The 17,418-nt window shown below is 37.5% G+C and overlaps 1 protein-coding gene across 3 annotated transcripts in view; it reads left to right on the plus strand.

Annotated features, from left to right (window-relative positions):
• The first annotated feature begins 1,931 nt into the window (after window positions 1-1,931).
• VPS26A (vacuolar protein sorting 26 homolog A (S. pombe)) overlaps window positions 1,932-17,418 on the plus strand; it is a 25,548-nt gene continuing 10,061 nt past the window's right edge. Inside the window, exons 1-5 of one of the 3 annotated variants that reach the window (XM_010852206.1) lie at window positions 1,932-2,275; window positions 8,082-8,231; window positions 13,971-14,046; window positions 15,157-15,313; window positions 16,208-16,372. In XM_010852206.1, coding sequence (XP_010850508.1) covers window positions 8,154-8,231; window positions 13,971-14,046; window positions 15,157-15,313; window positions 16,208-16,372 — 476 coding nt within the window. In that variant the 5' untranslated portion in view covers window positions 1,932-2,275; window positions 8,082-8,153. Of the gene's footprint in view, window positions 2,276-2,305; window positions 2,510-8,081; window positions 8,232-13,970; window positions 14,047-15,156; window positions 15,314-16,207; window positions 16,373-17,418 lie in introns of those variants that run through there. The other 2 variants (XM_010852204.1, XM_010852207.1) reach the window with 2 other exon arrangements.

A 17,418-nucleotide genomic window follows, 5' to 3' on the forward strand; every position in this document is an offset into this window, starting at 1 on the left:
CATCCATAGGCTGCTTTTTCACTCTGCTATGTCATTTGATACACAAATGGTTTTGTTTTGTTTTTTGACCATGCTGTATGGCATGCAGGGTCTTCGTTCCCCTACCAGGGATCAAACCCATGCCCCCTGTAGTGGAAGGGCCGTGTCCTAACCACTGGACCACCAGGGATGTCCCACATAAAAGTTCTTAAGTTTGATGTAGCCCCATTTGTCTGTATTTGCTTTTGTTGTCCATGCTTTTTGTGTCATAAACAAGAAATCATTCATTGCCAAGTCCAAGGTCCTGAAGATTTTCCCCTATGTTTTCTCCTAGAAGTTTTACAGTTATAGGTCTTAGGTTTAGGTCCTTAATCCATTTTGAATTAATTTTTATATATAATGGTTCAAGTTCATTCTTTTGAATGTGGATACCCAATTTTCCTCACACCATTTGTTGAACAGACTGTCCTTTTCCCAATGAGTCATCATTGCACCTTTGTCAAAGATCATTTGACTATATACCTGCTGCTGCTGCTGCTAAGTCGCTTCAGTCGTGTTCGACTCTGTGCGACCCCAGAGACAGCAGCCCACCAGGCTCCGCGGTCCCTGGGATTCTCCAGGCAAGAACGCTGGAGTGGGTGAGGGCTTTGTTAAAATATAGTTTTCAGAGCAGGTTTAGACTCACAGCAAGTACAAAATTCTCATGTATCCCTTGCTGCTCCCCAACCCAGATGTTAACCCACATGTGCTTTTAGCTTCCTGATGTAAACTTAGATTATAAAACTTTGTTTTCAAATATATGCATGTAAAGCTACAGATCTTCCTCTAAACACTACTCTTACTGCATCGCGTAAATTCTCTTAGGTCGTATTTTCATTATCTTCCAGTTCAAACCATTTAAAAATTCCCATTGAAGTGTTCTTTGACTTAGAGGTTTAGAATTACATTGCTTACCTTCCAAATATTTGTGGATTTTCTGGCTTTTTGTTATTTCTAGTTTAATTCTGTTGTGGTTAGAGACCATATTCTAATTTCTAGCCTCTTAAATTTGAGACTTGTTTAATGACCCTGCTTAACAAACTTGATGTGGTTTTGTTATGATGGGAAAACCGGTGGGTTCAGACTCTTTTTTTTCCTGCTTTGGTCTTGTATAGATAGAGTGCGCTGTGGTAGCGCAACACTAAATTCTGATATCTTAAAACAGTATTCCACTCAGGGATATGTCCTCTAAACTTCCACTACAATGATTAGGACGCGCTTCAAGAAAGGAGTACCTCAAGGCTGTATATTGTCACCCTGCTGCAGTCCACGGGGTCGCAAAGTCGGACACGACTAAGCGACTGAACTGAAAGTACTTTCGAGCAGCATCATCGGACTGTTTAGGAACGCTTTTTACCCGTGACGGAATGGCAGGGCGGTACAACTGTTCTGAGTCCGGCACAGCTCGAGACTGATACTTCACCAGCCATCTGTGTATCTCTCGAAGCAACGGATGTAGTACTCTTTTTCGGGGGTGGGGACTGTCAGAGGTGACAAAGCTAATAAATTCTCAAAACTCAGAAGCTCTCTGAGGGAGAGGATATAAGTTAGGCAAAGCTCGAGAATGGTGGCAGAATGCCTCTTTCCGGAATTGAGGGAGCCAGTCTCCTGCAAGGTCTAACGAAACAAGGCCTCGGGTAACAGCTACCCTTCAACTCCGCGGCCCCATGACCCATCCGCAGGGACAGCCTCCCGCAAGAACCTTCTTTCTACCTTCTTTCCCAGCAGCTCAAATTTCCACCAAGAAGAGGAACTGGGTGTGGCAAAAAAAAAAGTCAGTCAGGGAACCGCCTGTCACATGACAGGAGGGCGCGGAGGACCTGGGGAGCCCTGGTCCGCCCTGGCCCCGCCCCCTTGACGCCGTCTCAGTGACCCCGCCCCCTCCGCCGTGGGGTGGAGCACGAGGCCCCTCCTCCAAACGGCCTCCCCTCGGAGGGCCAGTCTGGCCAGTAGGGTGGGGCGAGAGGCCCAGAGGGGGCCTGCTCTAGGGGAGGGCAGGAAAGGAGAGGAAGGGTCACGTGCGGCCGGCGGCCTGAGGTCACGTGACGGGCGCCTGGGAGGAGGGAACTGGGGCTAGGAGTTCTCCTAAAGGAAGAGGCGTGAAGTGGGGGGGACGCGGCGGCGGCGGCAGCGCTGACAATGGTGAGTGCACGGCGGCCCGCGCGCTCGCCCGCAGCCTTTGTCCCGGAGCGTGCGGCGGAACGGCCAACGGCGGGCCCGATGTCGCGGGAACGGCTCTTGGGAGCGGCAGGAGAGGGTAGGCGGGCAGGGCGGGGAGCCGGGTTAGGCCTGTCTGGCCGCCGCGGGGCTAGGGAAGAGCGGGCTGCGCCGCTTCTTCCCGGTCTCGGCGAGGCCCGACTACCTGCGGGTGACGAGGCGTTCTCCTGGCCATGTCGGAGCCTCTGCCAGCGTTCTTCGATCGGCTATGGGGGGCCGTGGCTGGGTACTCGGATCCCGCCTCTGCGGGCCCGCCACCGCCTCCCCTTCCAAGGTAGCCAGACCTTCTGCTCCTCCTGGGCAGCCTCACTTCCTTTCAGATGGGGTGACCCAAGAGTCCCCCAGTTCGGGACTCGGTGGACTTGGTCACTCTCTTCCAGTGTTGATCAGGAGCTTGGTAAACGTTGAATTTACCAAGCTCCTTGAGTCTTTTTTTTTTTCTTTTTAAACTAGCATATGGTGATACCCTGCGATTTCCTGACCCCAGGTTAGCCTTAACGTTGACATTTGTAGAATGAGAGAGAAAAAGAAAAGGACGTTGGAGGGGAGGACGTTTTTAAGTCAAAGGCAGTAGTTTCGTGCCCACTGGTTTAAACGTTGGCTCTCATTTCCTTCATCAAGCCATTCTGGAAACTTATCTCTTCGGGATGTTGAAGTGGCCTAGGGAGCAGAGGAGGGAGGGAAATCAGTACTTTAACCACAGTTAGTGGGAAGCACAAGCGTGAGCACGATGGCATTTAGCTTTGTGTGTGTTGGCGATTTCCTCTAGATTGGATCTCATTTCACTCATTGTATGGTAGTATTCATTTACTTGGTTCACTTAGCATGCATATGTTGAGCGCCTACTGTGTACTTTCATTTAATAGTACTTGGTTTCCCAGAGCTCACCCAGTTCCGTAAGCTGCTTGAGACTTTTGGCTTAAAGACTAAGCTAGGTTTATTTTTTGAAAAAGTTACATTTGATGAATACATTTTAAAGTCAGGAATCGAGTTGTTTTAAATTTAAAAAAGAAAGGAGCACAGAAAATGTTCATTCTTAAACTTGGAGCCCTTTTCTCTTTTTTTCATCAGATATACTTAGGCGCTCCCAGGGGCTCTGAGCAAGACTGAATCAGCCCTTGCTCTCTTATAGCTTGTAGTCCAGAAGGAGATAAACATTTGTCTTGTTTAACGTGGAAACAAAACAGCTGTGATAAGAAGGAAGTATTGGGGGACCTTGACTAGTCAGGGGGTTAGAGATGGCTTCTTTAATTGAATATAATTTGCAAAGAAAACGTAAAAGGCCCTATTTTTTGCTTACATTTAGAATTACTACTTTTAACGCATTATTTTCAAGAACAATTTTTATTTTCAAGTTACTCGTGAAACAAATACAATTGTAAAGCTCGGAAACACTGAAATAGGCACAAGTGTAATAATATATGTATGAAAATTTGCTGTTTCATTGCTCCTGTATGCACTAAGTGAATAAATTTTGAGAGCTTCTCTTCTGCCTCACCTTGAGTTGCGTTTCTTTACACCCAAAGGATGTAGTGAAATTTCTTCAGTGAGGGCTATAAAATTCATCTTTTAACATCCACTTGTAATTTTGCTAGATAGTAATGCTCAATGTTGGGTTACAAATTACGTGAAAAATCTTTTTATTTAAAGGCTACCTAAGAGTTTTAATTTGTATAATTTCTAATATTGCTCCTGAAAATCCCACATTTTGAATACATACTTGAAGGTATCTTTTCTAAAAGATCTTGGCAGTCTTTCTCTTAAGATTTCAGAAGTGCCTCTTGTAATTTCAGCAGAAGTGTATGTTAATATATCCTAACCTTCTTTACGGCTTTTATTCCTTTGCCTTGTAGTCCTCACCATTCTGACAGTTCTGTATTTTTCTCTCTTTATATAAATTAGAAGTATTATCATTTGACTGTGAATAATTTTTAAAAGATTTAAATTTTGTAACATTTTGTTTGAAATGATAGGATGTGCAAGAAGATGCACATCTTGAAATACAAACTTTATTTGTTTAATTTTTGGCCACACGAGGTGGCTTGTGGGATCTTAGATCCCTGACCAGGGATGGATCAAACCTGTGCCCTTGGCAGTGAAAGTGCTGAGTCCTAACCACTATTTATGAAATACTTCGTGCATGCAGAAAATGATTGAGGACAACAGATAGTTTTTATATATTTTTAGTGCCTAACAATTTTTAAGTTTTACATATGGGGTCAAAACAAGACTTATTGTTTACAATTACTAATTGTCGTTAGTTAATTGTGAAGTTTATGTACTTTTAAGTCTGTTTTATACCATTTTAATTAGTGGCAACTTTGACATTTTATTTTTGATTATTGATATTTTAATATAAACTTTCAAATCCCAGTTCAGTTGTATATGTTAAGCATTATGTATGTGGGAAAAAGTGACCATAATATTTTGTTTCATTTGTAAAACAGTTCTTACAGTTTTCAAATCTCATTTTTCCTGGAACTAACTCTAGGAAGTATTAAGGAGGAATAAAAAAAATAAATTTTATTTTCCTGCCTCGGTTTTATAATTAAAATTTTGAGACTGACATCATCTATTCTTTCATAATTGTTTCTCTCACAGCAGCTCCCCACTACCTGCCCCCTTTGCTGGATCAGTGCTTTGCAGGTAGTTGATGATTAGTAAATACCAGCTGACTGATTTTGACCTGCTGTACATTCTCATATTTGTAGCTCTTAGGAGAATGTATACCATTTTGAGCAAGTTTTGAGTTTAAAACTTGGGGGTATGAAAGCTAACTAGGAAGGGACAAAACATCTTGTCAAAAGGAAAATTTGCTTTTTATATATTTGGAGTATAAGTACTAATCTGGTAATTCATTGAGTTGCTTTCTTGAAATTATAATCCTTTCCTTGTGGTCCAGTGGTTGGGACTCTGTGTTTTCACTGCCAAGGGCCCAGGTTTGATAACCAACGTGCCACAAGCAGTGTGGTGTAGCCAAAAAAAAAAAAAAAACCCAAAAAACAAAGAAGCAAGCTCAGAATTTAGGAAAACAGTCTCCGTCCATCATATTAGTTGTATCACCCTGTGATCCACATAGCCTTAGCAGGATTGTTAGCTTGTTTGCTGTTACCCTTCCTCCTGAGCACAGAACTGAGCCTTAACTCAAGCTCCTTGCTCTAGACTTTACTACTGCATCAATGCCAATTTCCTGGGGGAGGGCGGGTCTTACCAAACATGCCAAGTTTTAGCTCATTTCTTTTATGTATCCATTTATTTTTTATTATCAGGACAGTATGTGTTTTACTCAGAATTAACAATCAACAAGTGTTTGAATGCCTTCTACTAAATGCCACGTGCTGCCCCTGGCCACTGAGTCTTCAGTGTTGAGCAAAGGATAAGGGCTCTGTCCTCATGAAGTTTATAGTTCAGTTGGGGAGTCAGGTACTCAGTAAGTACACAGATTAAAATAAATGGGCTTCCCTGGTGGCTCAGACGGTAAAGAGTTTGCCTGCAAGGCAGGATACCTGGGTTCAATCCGTGGGTTGGGAAGATCCCATGGAGAGGGAAATGGCAACCCACTCCAGTACGCTTGCCTGGAAAATTTCATGGACAGAGAAGCCTGGTGGGCTACAGTCCATGGGGTTGCAGAGTTGGACATGACTGAGCGACTAACATTTTTATAATAAATGATGAAGTAAACCTACATGGTGTTGCACTTCCCAAATTTGGAGAATTCAGTTTTGATTAGGAAGTTAGGGAAGGCCTCTTTGTGGAGGTGAGTCACAGTGAAAGGATGACTTTGTTAGGATTCCTTGGTCTAGGACAAGGAGGAGACTGGGCGTATTTGAGAACTTGGATCATTTGAGGCTGGTGTGGCTGGAGGGATGAATAGAGCAAGATACGTATAGGCCATGTTATGGAATACATTGTATATGTGTATGTTTAAAATAGCATTTCATTAAAGTAAGTGTTAACTATAGAAAAGTACACAAGTAAGTGTACAGCCTGATGAACTTTCACAAAGTCAATATACCTGTGTATTAAGCACTCAGATAAAACCAAACAGAACATTAATAGTACCCCAGTGCTTTCTTCCAGCTACTTCCTGACTTCTAATACCACTATAATGTGCATCATGTTTTTGATTTTTTAGTAAACGGAATAATACAGTGTGTATTTTTGTGTCTGGTCTCTTCACTCAATGTGTATGTGAGATTCATCTTTGTTTTCTGTCCTGTAATTGATTCCATTGCCCACTGTATGAATATAGATAAAAATATATGTATCCATTTTCTCATTGATAAATATTTGGATTATTTCCTAATTGGGCCAGTTGTGAACAATGATATTATGAACATTCTTATATTGGTCTCCTGGTTTATGTGTGTAAGTTTCTGTTTAGGGTAGATACCTAGGGGTATAATTCCTGGATCATTGATGTATATATATATCTTTAGCTGTACCAGATAATGCCAACTATTTTCTAAAGTAGTTGTTCCAATTTATACTGCCACCAGCATATTGAAGGATATGATTGGGTTTATTTATTTATTTTTTTCTGTTGCACTGCACAGCATTCCAAATCTTAGTTCCCCAACCAAGGATTGAACCTGTGCCGGTACAATGGAAGCATGACATCCTAACCGCTGGGCCTCCAGGGAAGTCCCCAGATTTATGTTTTTAAGAGATAACTCTGTGTAAATTTTTAAAAAGACTAGAAAACTAGCTTTTATAGCAGGCAAAAAATAATCCACAACTATATCTGACATTGGAATAGCCAATGGATTCTGTATTATTTCTAGCTAATGTGTTTTGCCATTCATAAGCAATTGATCTTTGTCTCTTTTACTTCTGTCATATTCAGGATTTACAGAACAAGGCTTATACACTTTGTTTAGAAAAATTAACAAATTTAATTAGTCTCCTCTATTAGAGCCAGTTTTTTTGTTGTTTTTTTTTTTAGGTACCCAATCTAATTTTATTTTATTTTTAAACTATACAATATTGTATTAGTTTTGCCAAATATCGAAGTGGATCCGCCACAAGTATACATGTGTTCCCCATCCTGAACCCTCCTCCCTCCCCATACCCTCCCTCTGGGTCATCCCAGTGCACCAGCCCCAAGCATCCAGTATCGTGCATCAAACCTGGACTGGCAACTCGTTTCATACATGATATTATACATGTTTCAATGCCATTCTCCCAAATCTTCCCACCCTCTCCCTCTCCCACAGAGTCCATAAGACTGTTCTATATTACAGTGTACTGCTTATGGAAAGCCTACTGCTATATAAGTCTGAACAGGATATGTTACATTGTGTAAACCCTTGAAATAGAGCCAGTTTTATTTCAAGGGTTTACACAATGTAACATATCCTGTTCAGACTTATATAGCAGTAGGCTTTCCATAAGTAGTACATTGTAATAATTCATGAGTAATTGGGATTGTATGAGTTTCATTATAGCAGTATAATGAAAGAACCTCAAAGATGTATAACTAAAGGTAACTTTCAATCCAGATGTTAAGATTAATTTTTTAGATTTTTGGTATATGTTAGAATTTGATTATAGTGGTTACTTGTAGAAATGATTGAAATTATAGTGTGTTTCAATTTCTTTAGTTTTAGGGGGCGCTATTTTATTGTGGTAGAGAACAAATTTATCTGCAATAAATTTTTAAGGGTACAGTGCAGCATTAGCTTTATGTATATTGTATGAAATTTATTTAGTTTTGATGCAGTATTTGGTATGAATTCTTACTTCATCCTGAATTCATAGGTTAACTTCAGGTTATAGGTAATCAAGTTTGAATTTTAAACTGTAGTGCTGACAAAACAATTGTGAGAATTTTTCTTTTATTTTAGAGTTTTCTTGGAGGATTTTTTGGTCCCATTTGTGAGATCGACGTTGTCCTTAATGATGGGGAAACCAGGAAAATGGCGGAAATGAAAACTGAAGATGGCAAAGTAGAAAAGCACTATCTTTTCTATGATGGAGAATCTGTTTCAGGAAAGGTAAATATTCTGTTTGGAGAATTATCTAGTTGTAGAATATTAGAATTAGTCATGAAAGTGGCTTGTGCTGTATCTAAATTTGAATGATTTTATTAGAGATGGAAAATGTTTTTCAGAATGTCAGCTGGAAGCTTTGATTCAACAGAACACTTGCAGGAATGGTTACTGGGCAGAGTCTAAATTAAACTGTGTGCAGAATTTTGTGTTTGTGACCATGTGAGTCTGTTTAACATAAGACAGTTTCTACAGTGGGGCTGTGATCCACTCAAAGTTTGTTTCTCCTTTAATTGAGTTATGGAGATTGGGGATAATTCTCCAGTTCAGTTCAGTGGCTCAGTCGTGTCCGACTTTTTGCGACCCCATGAATCACAGCACGCCAGGCCTCCCCGTCCATCACCAACTCCCAGAGTTCACTCAAACTCATGTCCATTGAGTCGGTGATGCCACCCAGCCATCTCATCCTCTGTCGTCCCCTTCTCCTCCTGCCCCCAATCCTTCCCAGCATCAGAGTCTTTTCCAATGAGTCAACTCTTCGCATGAGGTGGCCAAAGTATTGGAGTTTCAGCTTCAGCATTAGTCCTTCCACTGAACACCCAGGACTGATCTTTAGGATGGACTGGTTGGATCTTGCAGTCCAAGGGATTCTCAAGAGTCTTCTCCAATACCACAGTTCAAAAGCATCAATTCTTCGGCGCTCAGCTTTCTTCACAGTCCAACTCTCACATCCATACATGACCACAGGAAAAACCATAGCCTTGACTAGACGGACAGCTTTCTAAAAGTTTTTTCTCATCTTTATAGGTTATCAGTCTGTACTACTGCCGTTGTGTCTGTTGATCTCATTTCTTGATACTCTGTAGAGGATTTAAGCACATTTAGAATGTGTCCATGCATGGTCAGATACATTTGTGATACCTTCTGTGGTTTAACTTTTTCCCCCTTTTCCTTACCAAGAATTATTCTTATACCTTACAGAATATGATTACTACTCATTAATTTGTGATACTGAAGAATGGTAATATCCTAGATAAAATCAAATCATAAAATGTTTGAAATAATTTTTCTAAATATAAATGATTAAAAAAATATTAAGAGTTTTTCTCTCCTGTTCGTTAAGGTAATACATACACATGGTAAACAGTTTGGGAAATAAAATAATTATAAAATAATTATAATTATCTATAGTCCCATCATATGGAAATAACTCACTATTAAAATTTGAATGTGTTTCTTCCTAGTCTCTCTGCATTAATTAATGTTTATGTATAGGTAATATATTAAGCATACCTTTTCCCTACTGTTGGATATTTAACTCATTTCTGTTTTTCAAATTGCTTGTAATATATCCCCATATCTTTAGTAATACAGACATTTTATACATAAATATAAAGACCTTATATGAAGGGTCCTGCAATACAGGAGACCTGGGTTCAATCCATGGGTTGGGAAGATCCCATGGAGAGGGAAATGGCAACCCACTCCTATGCTTGCCTAGAAAATTCCATGGATGGAGGAGCCTGGTGGGCTACAGTCCACGGGGTCCCAAAGAGTTGGACACGACTGAGCGACTTCACTTTGAGTAGAAGGGGTAGAGATACCAATCTAGTTTTTCTAGGGAGAGACTGAACCTCAGATTTTCAAAATTTATAGACATAACACCACCAAAAACAAGTCTTACCACACTAGTCTAGGCTTTGTAAAATGTCTGAATATAGTTAAAAGATCATTGGGCTGGGGTTGGAAGATCTAGTCTTGGACTTTACCACGGTCTTGATAGGTAGCTCTGGGCAGTCATTTAACTTTCTGGATCTCACCTGTAAATTGAGGTTGGACTAAATCATTGGTTTCCAAACTTTGTTATGCATTGTAGGAAGAATACTTCATGTATTAGAAAAAAAAAATCTTAGAGACTGGAAGACCTGACATCCTACCTAGAGCAAGAATATTCGTGACATGTGAGCTGTCTATGTATACTTTTTTTTTTTTATGTATACCTTTTTTTTTTTTTCCAGGTTTTTTTCTAAGAGTAGTTTTAGATTTACGTAAAATTGAGAGGGAGGTATAGAGGTTTCCCATTATCGACATCAGTGCCTAGAATGGTACAGTTTTGATCAAGGATGAACATACATTGACACATTATAGTCACCCAAAGTTTGTAGTTTACCTACGGGTTCACTTGTGGTGATGTATATTCTATGGGTTTGGACAAATGTATAATGTATAATATATAATAATAATAATATACTCTACAAATGTTGTGTTTCCTTTTTGGTAGTGCTTTTTGTATCCTATTTAAGACATCTTTGCCTACCTTATGGTCATGAAGATATTCTCCTGTTCCTCCTATAATTTTAAGTAGTTTTATATTTCACATTTAGATTCTCTGTTTTTTGAAATTGATTTTGTCTTTATGACATAAGAGTCAAGACTACTTATTATTTTTTTCCCCATATGGATATCTAATTGACCCAGGACATGTACTGAAAAAGCCATCCATTCCACCACTGCATTGTAGCATCACCTCTGTCAGTAACCAGAGGTTGTGTGAGTCTGTTTCAGCCTCTCTGTTCTATTCCATTGTTTTATTTGTGATATATACTTTCATTTCTATTTTAAAAAAAATAGCTTTATTGAGTTATAATTCACATAAGTTTACCCTACTGAGTATATACAGTTAAGAGATTTTTACTACTTTTGCACAGTTGTGCAGCTGTCATCACTAGCTCATTCCATAATGTTTTCATCACCCAGAAACCATAACATTAGCAGTCATTCACTTGGCACCATATACTAAATGTTTGTATGTAAGATTTGTGTGTTAAAACTTAATCCTTAGTATGATGTACTTGTAGGTGGGGTGGGGCCGAGTGGAGGGGGAGGGGGAGTGGCTTTGGGAAATGATTAGGTCATGAGGGCTGTGCCCTCATGAATGGGATTAGTGTCCTCAGAGATATCTTGTGTGCATCTTCTGACATATGAGGACATAGTGAAAAGGCAGCCATCTGTGAACCAGAAAGCAAACTCTCCCAGACAGCAAATCTGCTGGTGCTTTAATCTTGAACTTCACAGCTTCCAGAACTGTTAGCAGTAAATTTATGTTGTTTTTAAGCCACCTAGTCTGTGGTTTTTTGTTACAGCAGCGTGAGTGAACTAAGACACCTAGCATCCACTAATCTACAGATGTGCTTTCTTTCTCTGTGGATTTGGCCTATTCTGGACATTCCGTATAAATAGAATCATACAACGTGTGGCCTGTGTTCGGCTCCTTTCACTTAGCATGATGTCTTCAAGGTTTATTACTTTTAAGAAAATTTTTGGTCAAAAATATAATACAGTTTGCTATTTTAACCATTTTTAACGTTTATAATTCAGTAGCCTTAATCACATTCACAGTGTTGTACAATCATCACCACTATTTTGAAATTTTTTCATCATCTCGAACAGAAACTTTGTACTCATTAAGCAATAGCTGTCCTTTTCCCTTTTCTCCCAGTCCATGGATACCTCTAGTCTACTGTTTTTCCCTGTAAATTTGCCTGTTCTGGGCTTCTTCTATTTCCTATAAGTGGTTATACAGGATCTGTCTGTGTCTGCCTCATTTCATGTAGCATAATGTTTTCAAAGTTCTTTCATGTTGTAGCATTTATCAAAGCATGATTCTTTTTTATGGCTGAATGATGTTTTAGTATATATCTGTCTAGTATGTGGATGTACATTTCTTCATCCTTCAGTTGAGGACATTCCAGTTAAGTATACTTGGGTTTCTATTTATTGACTATTAAGAATATTTCTGTACATTTGTGTATACGTTTTTGTGTGACTGTTTTCATTTCTCTGGAGTGTAGACTTAGGAATGGAATTGCTGGGTCATGTGTTAGCTTTTAGGGGAACTTCCAGACTTTTCCAGAGCAGCTGTGCCATTTTATATTCTCTCCAGCAATGTATGAGAGTTCCAGTTTCTTCACGTTCTTGGCAATACTTATTATTGTCTGTATTATTTTTTTGTGGGTGAAAAGTGGTCATATGGTTTTGATTTGCATTTCCTTTAATGATGAGTAATACTGAGCATCTTTTCATGTGCTTATTGCTGTTTGTATATCATCTCTGGGGAAAGTCTGTTCATATCATTTGACCATTTTTAATTGGGTTGTCTGTCTTTTGATCATTGAGTTGTAAGAGTTCTTTATGTAGTCTAGATACAAGTCCTTTATCAGTAATATTTTGCAGACATTTTCTGTGAGTTGTCTTTTCACTTTCTTGATGGTATCTTGAAGCACTAGTTTTTTGTTTGATGATGTCCAATTTATCTTTTTTTTAAATTTCACTTCTCATGCTTTTGGTGTCATTTGAGAAACAGTTTCCCATCCAAGATAATGAAGATTTACACCTGTGTTTTCTTCTAAGAATTTCATAACTGTAGCTCTTACATTTAGGTCTTTGCTACATTTTGAATTAATATTTGTGTGTGATGTGAGGTAGGGATCCAGTTTCTTTGTTTTGTATGGTGAGATTGAGTTGTTCTACTACCGTTTGTTGAAAAGAATATTCTTTCCCCATTGAATTGTCTTGGGACTCCTGTAGCATATACTTTTTAAAGTTAAACTTAATTGCTGTTTGTCAAAAAAAAAACAGGTGTAAAGAAGGAAACAAAATTACCCATAGAATTTTTATTTTCTGTAGTTTAAAAGATATAATTGGCATTATACTTGTATACAGTTTGACCATGCTTCCTACATGTAACATATCATGCACATCTTCTCACATCATTAAAAATTCTTTGACCTTATTATTTTAATTATACTCCATCATGTGATATACTCCAATTTAATTATTTACTTCTTTTTCTGACATATTAATTTGGAAGGTGAATAACTAAACCCACCCTGGTTATAGATGTTGAAGATATAGTAGTATGAATATTTTAATTACATAGTTTATAAACAAGTATTTGAACTTCTTTTTATTGGTCCTTGATTTCTATTGAGAAGCATTGTTTGAAAGAACAGCTTTTAAGAGTCACATTACCAATATTTTTTACAGTAAAGAACAAACCTGGAAGTATGTGTTTTTTTGTTTTTTAGCTAATCTTTAAATGGTTGAAATTTTGTTTTTAATATTTGTGTACTTTATATTTTGTCAAATTAAAATGTGTAATAAGGTTTCCATTTAGCAGATACAAATTTAGGGATTTTAGATTATATACTTTATTTCAAAAGTATGTAAGATATATCATACTTAAAATTTAAATCTTTAGACATTCTATTTTTAGGATGAATAGCAGACTCAGGGCAATAACTGTTGCTTTTAATATCAAAAATTATAGCAATATATGGTTGGTTATAAAAAGCTGAAAGTGATCTTTTAGGTCAGTTTTTGGAATTATTAATAACCTTTATATTAAAATGCTATTATAGAATTGTTTATTTGACCAGAAAACGTATTTGAATAGTCGAAAGTTTTCCCTTTTATTGATTCTTTGTAGTTCTCCAGCTCTAAAGAAACACTGCTTCCTAACAAAGCAGATGCTTTAAATGTACGTATAAGTTCATTAGTGATTGTAGAGGAGTAAGTTTTACCTTCTCTGGAGGTACAAGATCATCATAATCTAGGTATGTGGTGGTTTCTCAGACTTCAGAAATGAACACCTGAAGTATTTATATATTACATTCATCTGGAAGGAATCTGCTAGTAGGCCCACAAAGGATTGTTAACATTTCTTAAAATTTCATGTTTTGGCAGGTGAACCTAGCCTTTAAGCAACCTGGAAAGAGGCTAGAGCACCAAGGAATTAGAATTGAATTTGTAGGTCAAATTGGTGAGTTTTAAAATAGTATTACTTTTTTTTGTTGTTAACTGAGTTTGAAGAGAGTTTGATATGGCAGTTAAATAATTGAATTAGAGTTTAGTTTTATGGAAAGAAGGAATTGATTTTGCATAATAAAAGGATTTATTTTATAAACATTAAATAATCATGTTTCTTTTAATTATATTAAATGATATTTGACTCATGCTGCCTTTACTTGTGATGAAATCTGATTATTAAAAGTGAAAGGAGTTATGTAAGCTACCAGCCTTGAAAAATAATTCAAGTAAATTAGTTGACTCCCTGAAATTTCCATCTGCCTAGGTTTTTCACCAGCTTTATTCACAATTAGCAGTGTCACCTTCATCCTTCACCTGCTAATTACTCATGCCATTTGTCTTCCTAACTTAGTTTATACCTGTAGCCAGACTCACCTGTTAACAGAAAATTCCCTGTGAAAAGGAAAGTTGTAATTTCTTCTTGACTTAGATCAACTTGTGTATGTTTCCATACATATATTTCTTGCTTTAGCAGGAGTTAAACTATATAAATCTTTGGGTACTGCAGATGCAGAACAAGAAAAGAAAATAGATCCTAGCTTCCTAAGTTTTACTGTCTATTTTGAAAGTATCAAAATTGGAATGGGTAGATGTTTGTTTAGATATCTATTTTGGATGAGATTATACTTAAGGGGCAAATTATGGTAATTAACTGATAGTTGATTTTAGTCTTTTACTTAGTATAGTTTTATCAGGGTAATATATTTGCCTAACTAAAGCAAAACAACAAAGCATTTTTTGTCTTGAAGGGATGAAGTTCAAATAATTGCTGGAAATGTAGCAATTTAAACAGCTTATTATTGGGCAAAGCCTACCTAACTACACTAAAGGATTGAATTCTTTCATAACAGAAATTTTTATTTTGCTATGCCACTTGAATTTTTTTAAGCCCATGTGGAGTGAAATAGGATAATGGAATTCAGATCATAGCTCTGGTATTTAAAATGAAGGCAAATCCAAGAAATTCTTTTGATAAAAATTACTTGCTCTGGAAGTAGAAGTTTGGGTTTTGATGAGATGGATATCAAACATAATTGGTCTTTCACTTTTTTAAATTTCTTAGAGCTTTTCAATGACAAGAGCAATACTCACGAATTTGTAAACCTAGTGAAAGAACTAGCCTTACCTGGAGAACTGACTCAGAGCAGAAGTTATGATTTTGAATTTATGCAAGTTGAAAAGCCATATGAATCTTACATCGGTGCCAATGTCCGCTTAAGGTATGAATTGACTTTGTCTACAGTTTATGATACACAAACCAGAAAGTAATGACTACTGTTGAATGTCTTGAAATTCTAATTATAATTTTGGACTGGAAGACTTAAGATTTTGAAAATTCTGTCAAATATATATATATATATATATTTTTTTTTTTTTCTGGCTAACGCAGATCTGATGTAATAAGATCCTTCTATCAGATTTGTGTGTGTGTTCGTGTGTGTGTGCGTGTGCACGCATGCGTGCTCAGTCATGTGCAACTCTTTGCGACCCCATGAACTATAGCCTGCTGGCTCCTCTGTCCATGGAAATTTCTAGGGAGGAATACCAGAGTGGGTTGCCATTTCCTACTCTAGGGGATCCTCCTGACCCAGGGATCGAACCTGCATCTCTTGGGTCTCCTGCATTGGCAGGCGGATTCTTTACTACTGTGCCACCTGGGGAGCCCTCTATAGGATTCAGAGGATCCCATTATGAGAAGTTTTAGTCACATACTTCCCTTGTATGTACCTCAGTTTCTTAGATACTTCATTTGTCTTGTAAGTGGAATTACCCTCTAAATCCATTAGTTTCTCAATGAATCTCATTTAGTTTATGGTTAAAAAGTGATGTAGAAAAAAAAGAAAAAAAGAATCCATCCAGAGAGATGTCCTCAAATAAGCTTGATGGTAGTACTCCAAATTGATCTAAAACGTATGTCCACTATTCTTAAAATTGAACTTTGTATTTTTTCCATGGTGAAGGCATTTATTTAAAAATGAAAATTTCTTCATGAAGTACATGGAGTAAATTGATCCCTAAGGAATTTCAGGAAGGAGAAAGCTAAAGTTTGCTTATTTAAAACACTGAGATATCTCACAGGAGGTTTAACTTGTCCTCTCCATTGACTTTTATAGGTATTTTCTTAAAGTGACCATAGTAAGAAGACTGACAGATTTGGTAAAAGAGTATGATCTTATTGTTCACCAGCTTGCTACCTATCCTGATGTCAACAACTCGATTAAGATGGAAGTGGGCATTGAAGATTGTCTGCACATTGAATTTGAATATAATAAATCAAAGTAAGTACCTTTTGCAAACAGATAAATGGTCAGGGAAAATTAAGAAATAAACCTTTTATGTCTTTGTAAATTGGTCAAAGAAAGGATAGAGTCAACATTAATCTGATGTTAAGAGACCATCAGAATCTCTGAACTGAAAGAAAGAAACTTTAGAAGGAATTTGGTTTTGTTTTAGTAGGAATTTGACTTGGTGCGGATGTCTTTCATATTCTATTCCTGGTAAGACTCTGCTTGGCCGTTTTTTAATAGAGGATCTCACCATCTCAGAAGGCAGCTAATCCTGTAAATCTGTGAAAGTTTATCTTACTGTCTTGGCATCATTTCAACTGGTCATCTCTTTAAAATAAGCAAAAATGCTTTTTTCTGACTACATGAACAATACCTTTTTATTATTAAAAAAATTGACAATGTAGAAAAGTCAAGGGAAATAAAAATACCACGTATTTTCAGCTTTACCACTTAACCACTATTAATATCCTTTTGTATAGCTTTCCATGGGAGGGGGTATATGTATTTATATATATTGTGTTTTTTCAGAAATGGGCTCTTATTTTATTTATTGTCTTTTTAAACTTTCACCAAAGTATATATCTAAAAATATTAATAATTTCTTAACATGTTCACATATCTAGTCAGTATTCATTTCCTTAAATGACTTATAAAAGTTTGTTCCTGTCGGTATCCAAACAAGATTTGTTCAAATCCAGTGGATGCAAACTCACTTAACAAACACACTAATCAAAAAACATTTGGTTTTTTGATACTTAAATCTGTTTTATGTTTTCCCTTTTATTTATTTTTTCATTAAAGTTTGTTTGTTGAAGAAATGAATGTTCATTCTTTTATCTTCTTCCTGTGCACTCTTCTGGTATATGAATTTTTAAAAAATATATCTATTTGTTGTTGACTGTGCTGGCTGTTTGTCGCTGCGGGCGGGGTCTCCTCTCTAGTTGAGGTGTGTGGGCCTCTCATTGCAGTGGATTCTGTTGTTGTGGAGCCCGGGCTTCATGGTGAGCATGCCTCAGTAGCTGGGACTCACAGGCTCC

Source organism: Bison bison, unplaced genomic scaffold, assembly GCF_000754665.1.
Source record: "Bison bison bison isolate TAMUID 2011002044 unplaced genomic scaffold, Bison_UMD1.0 scf7180017864309, whole genome shotgun sequence".
In the NCBI taxonomy this organism is placed as follows: Eukaryota; Metazoa; Chordata; class Mammalia; order Artiodactyla; family Bovidae; genus Bison; species Bison bison.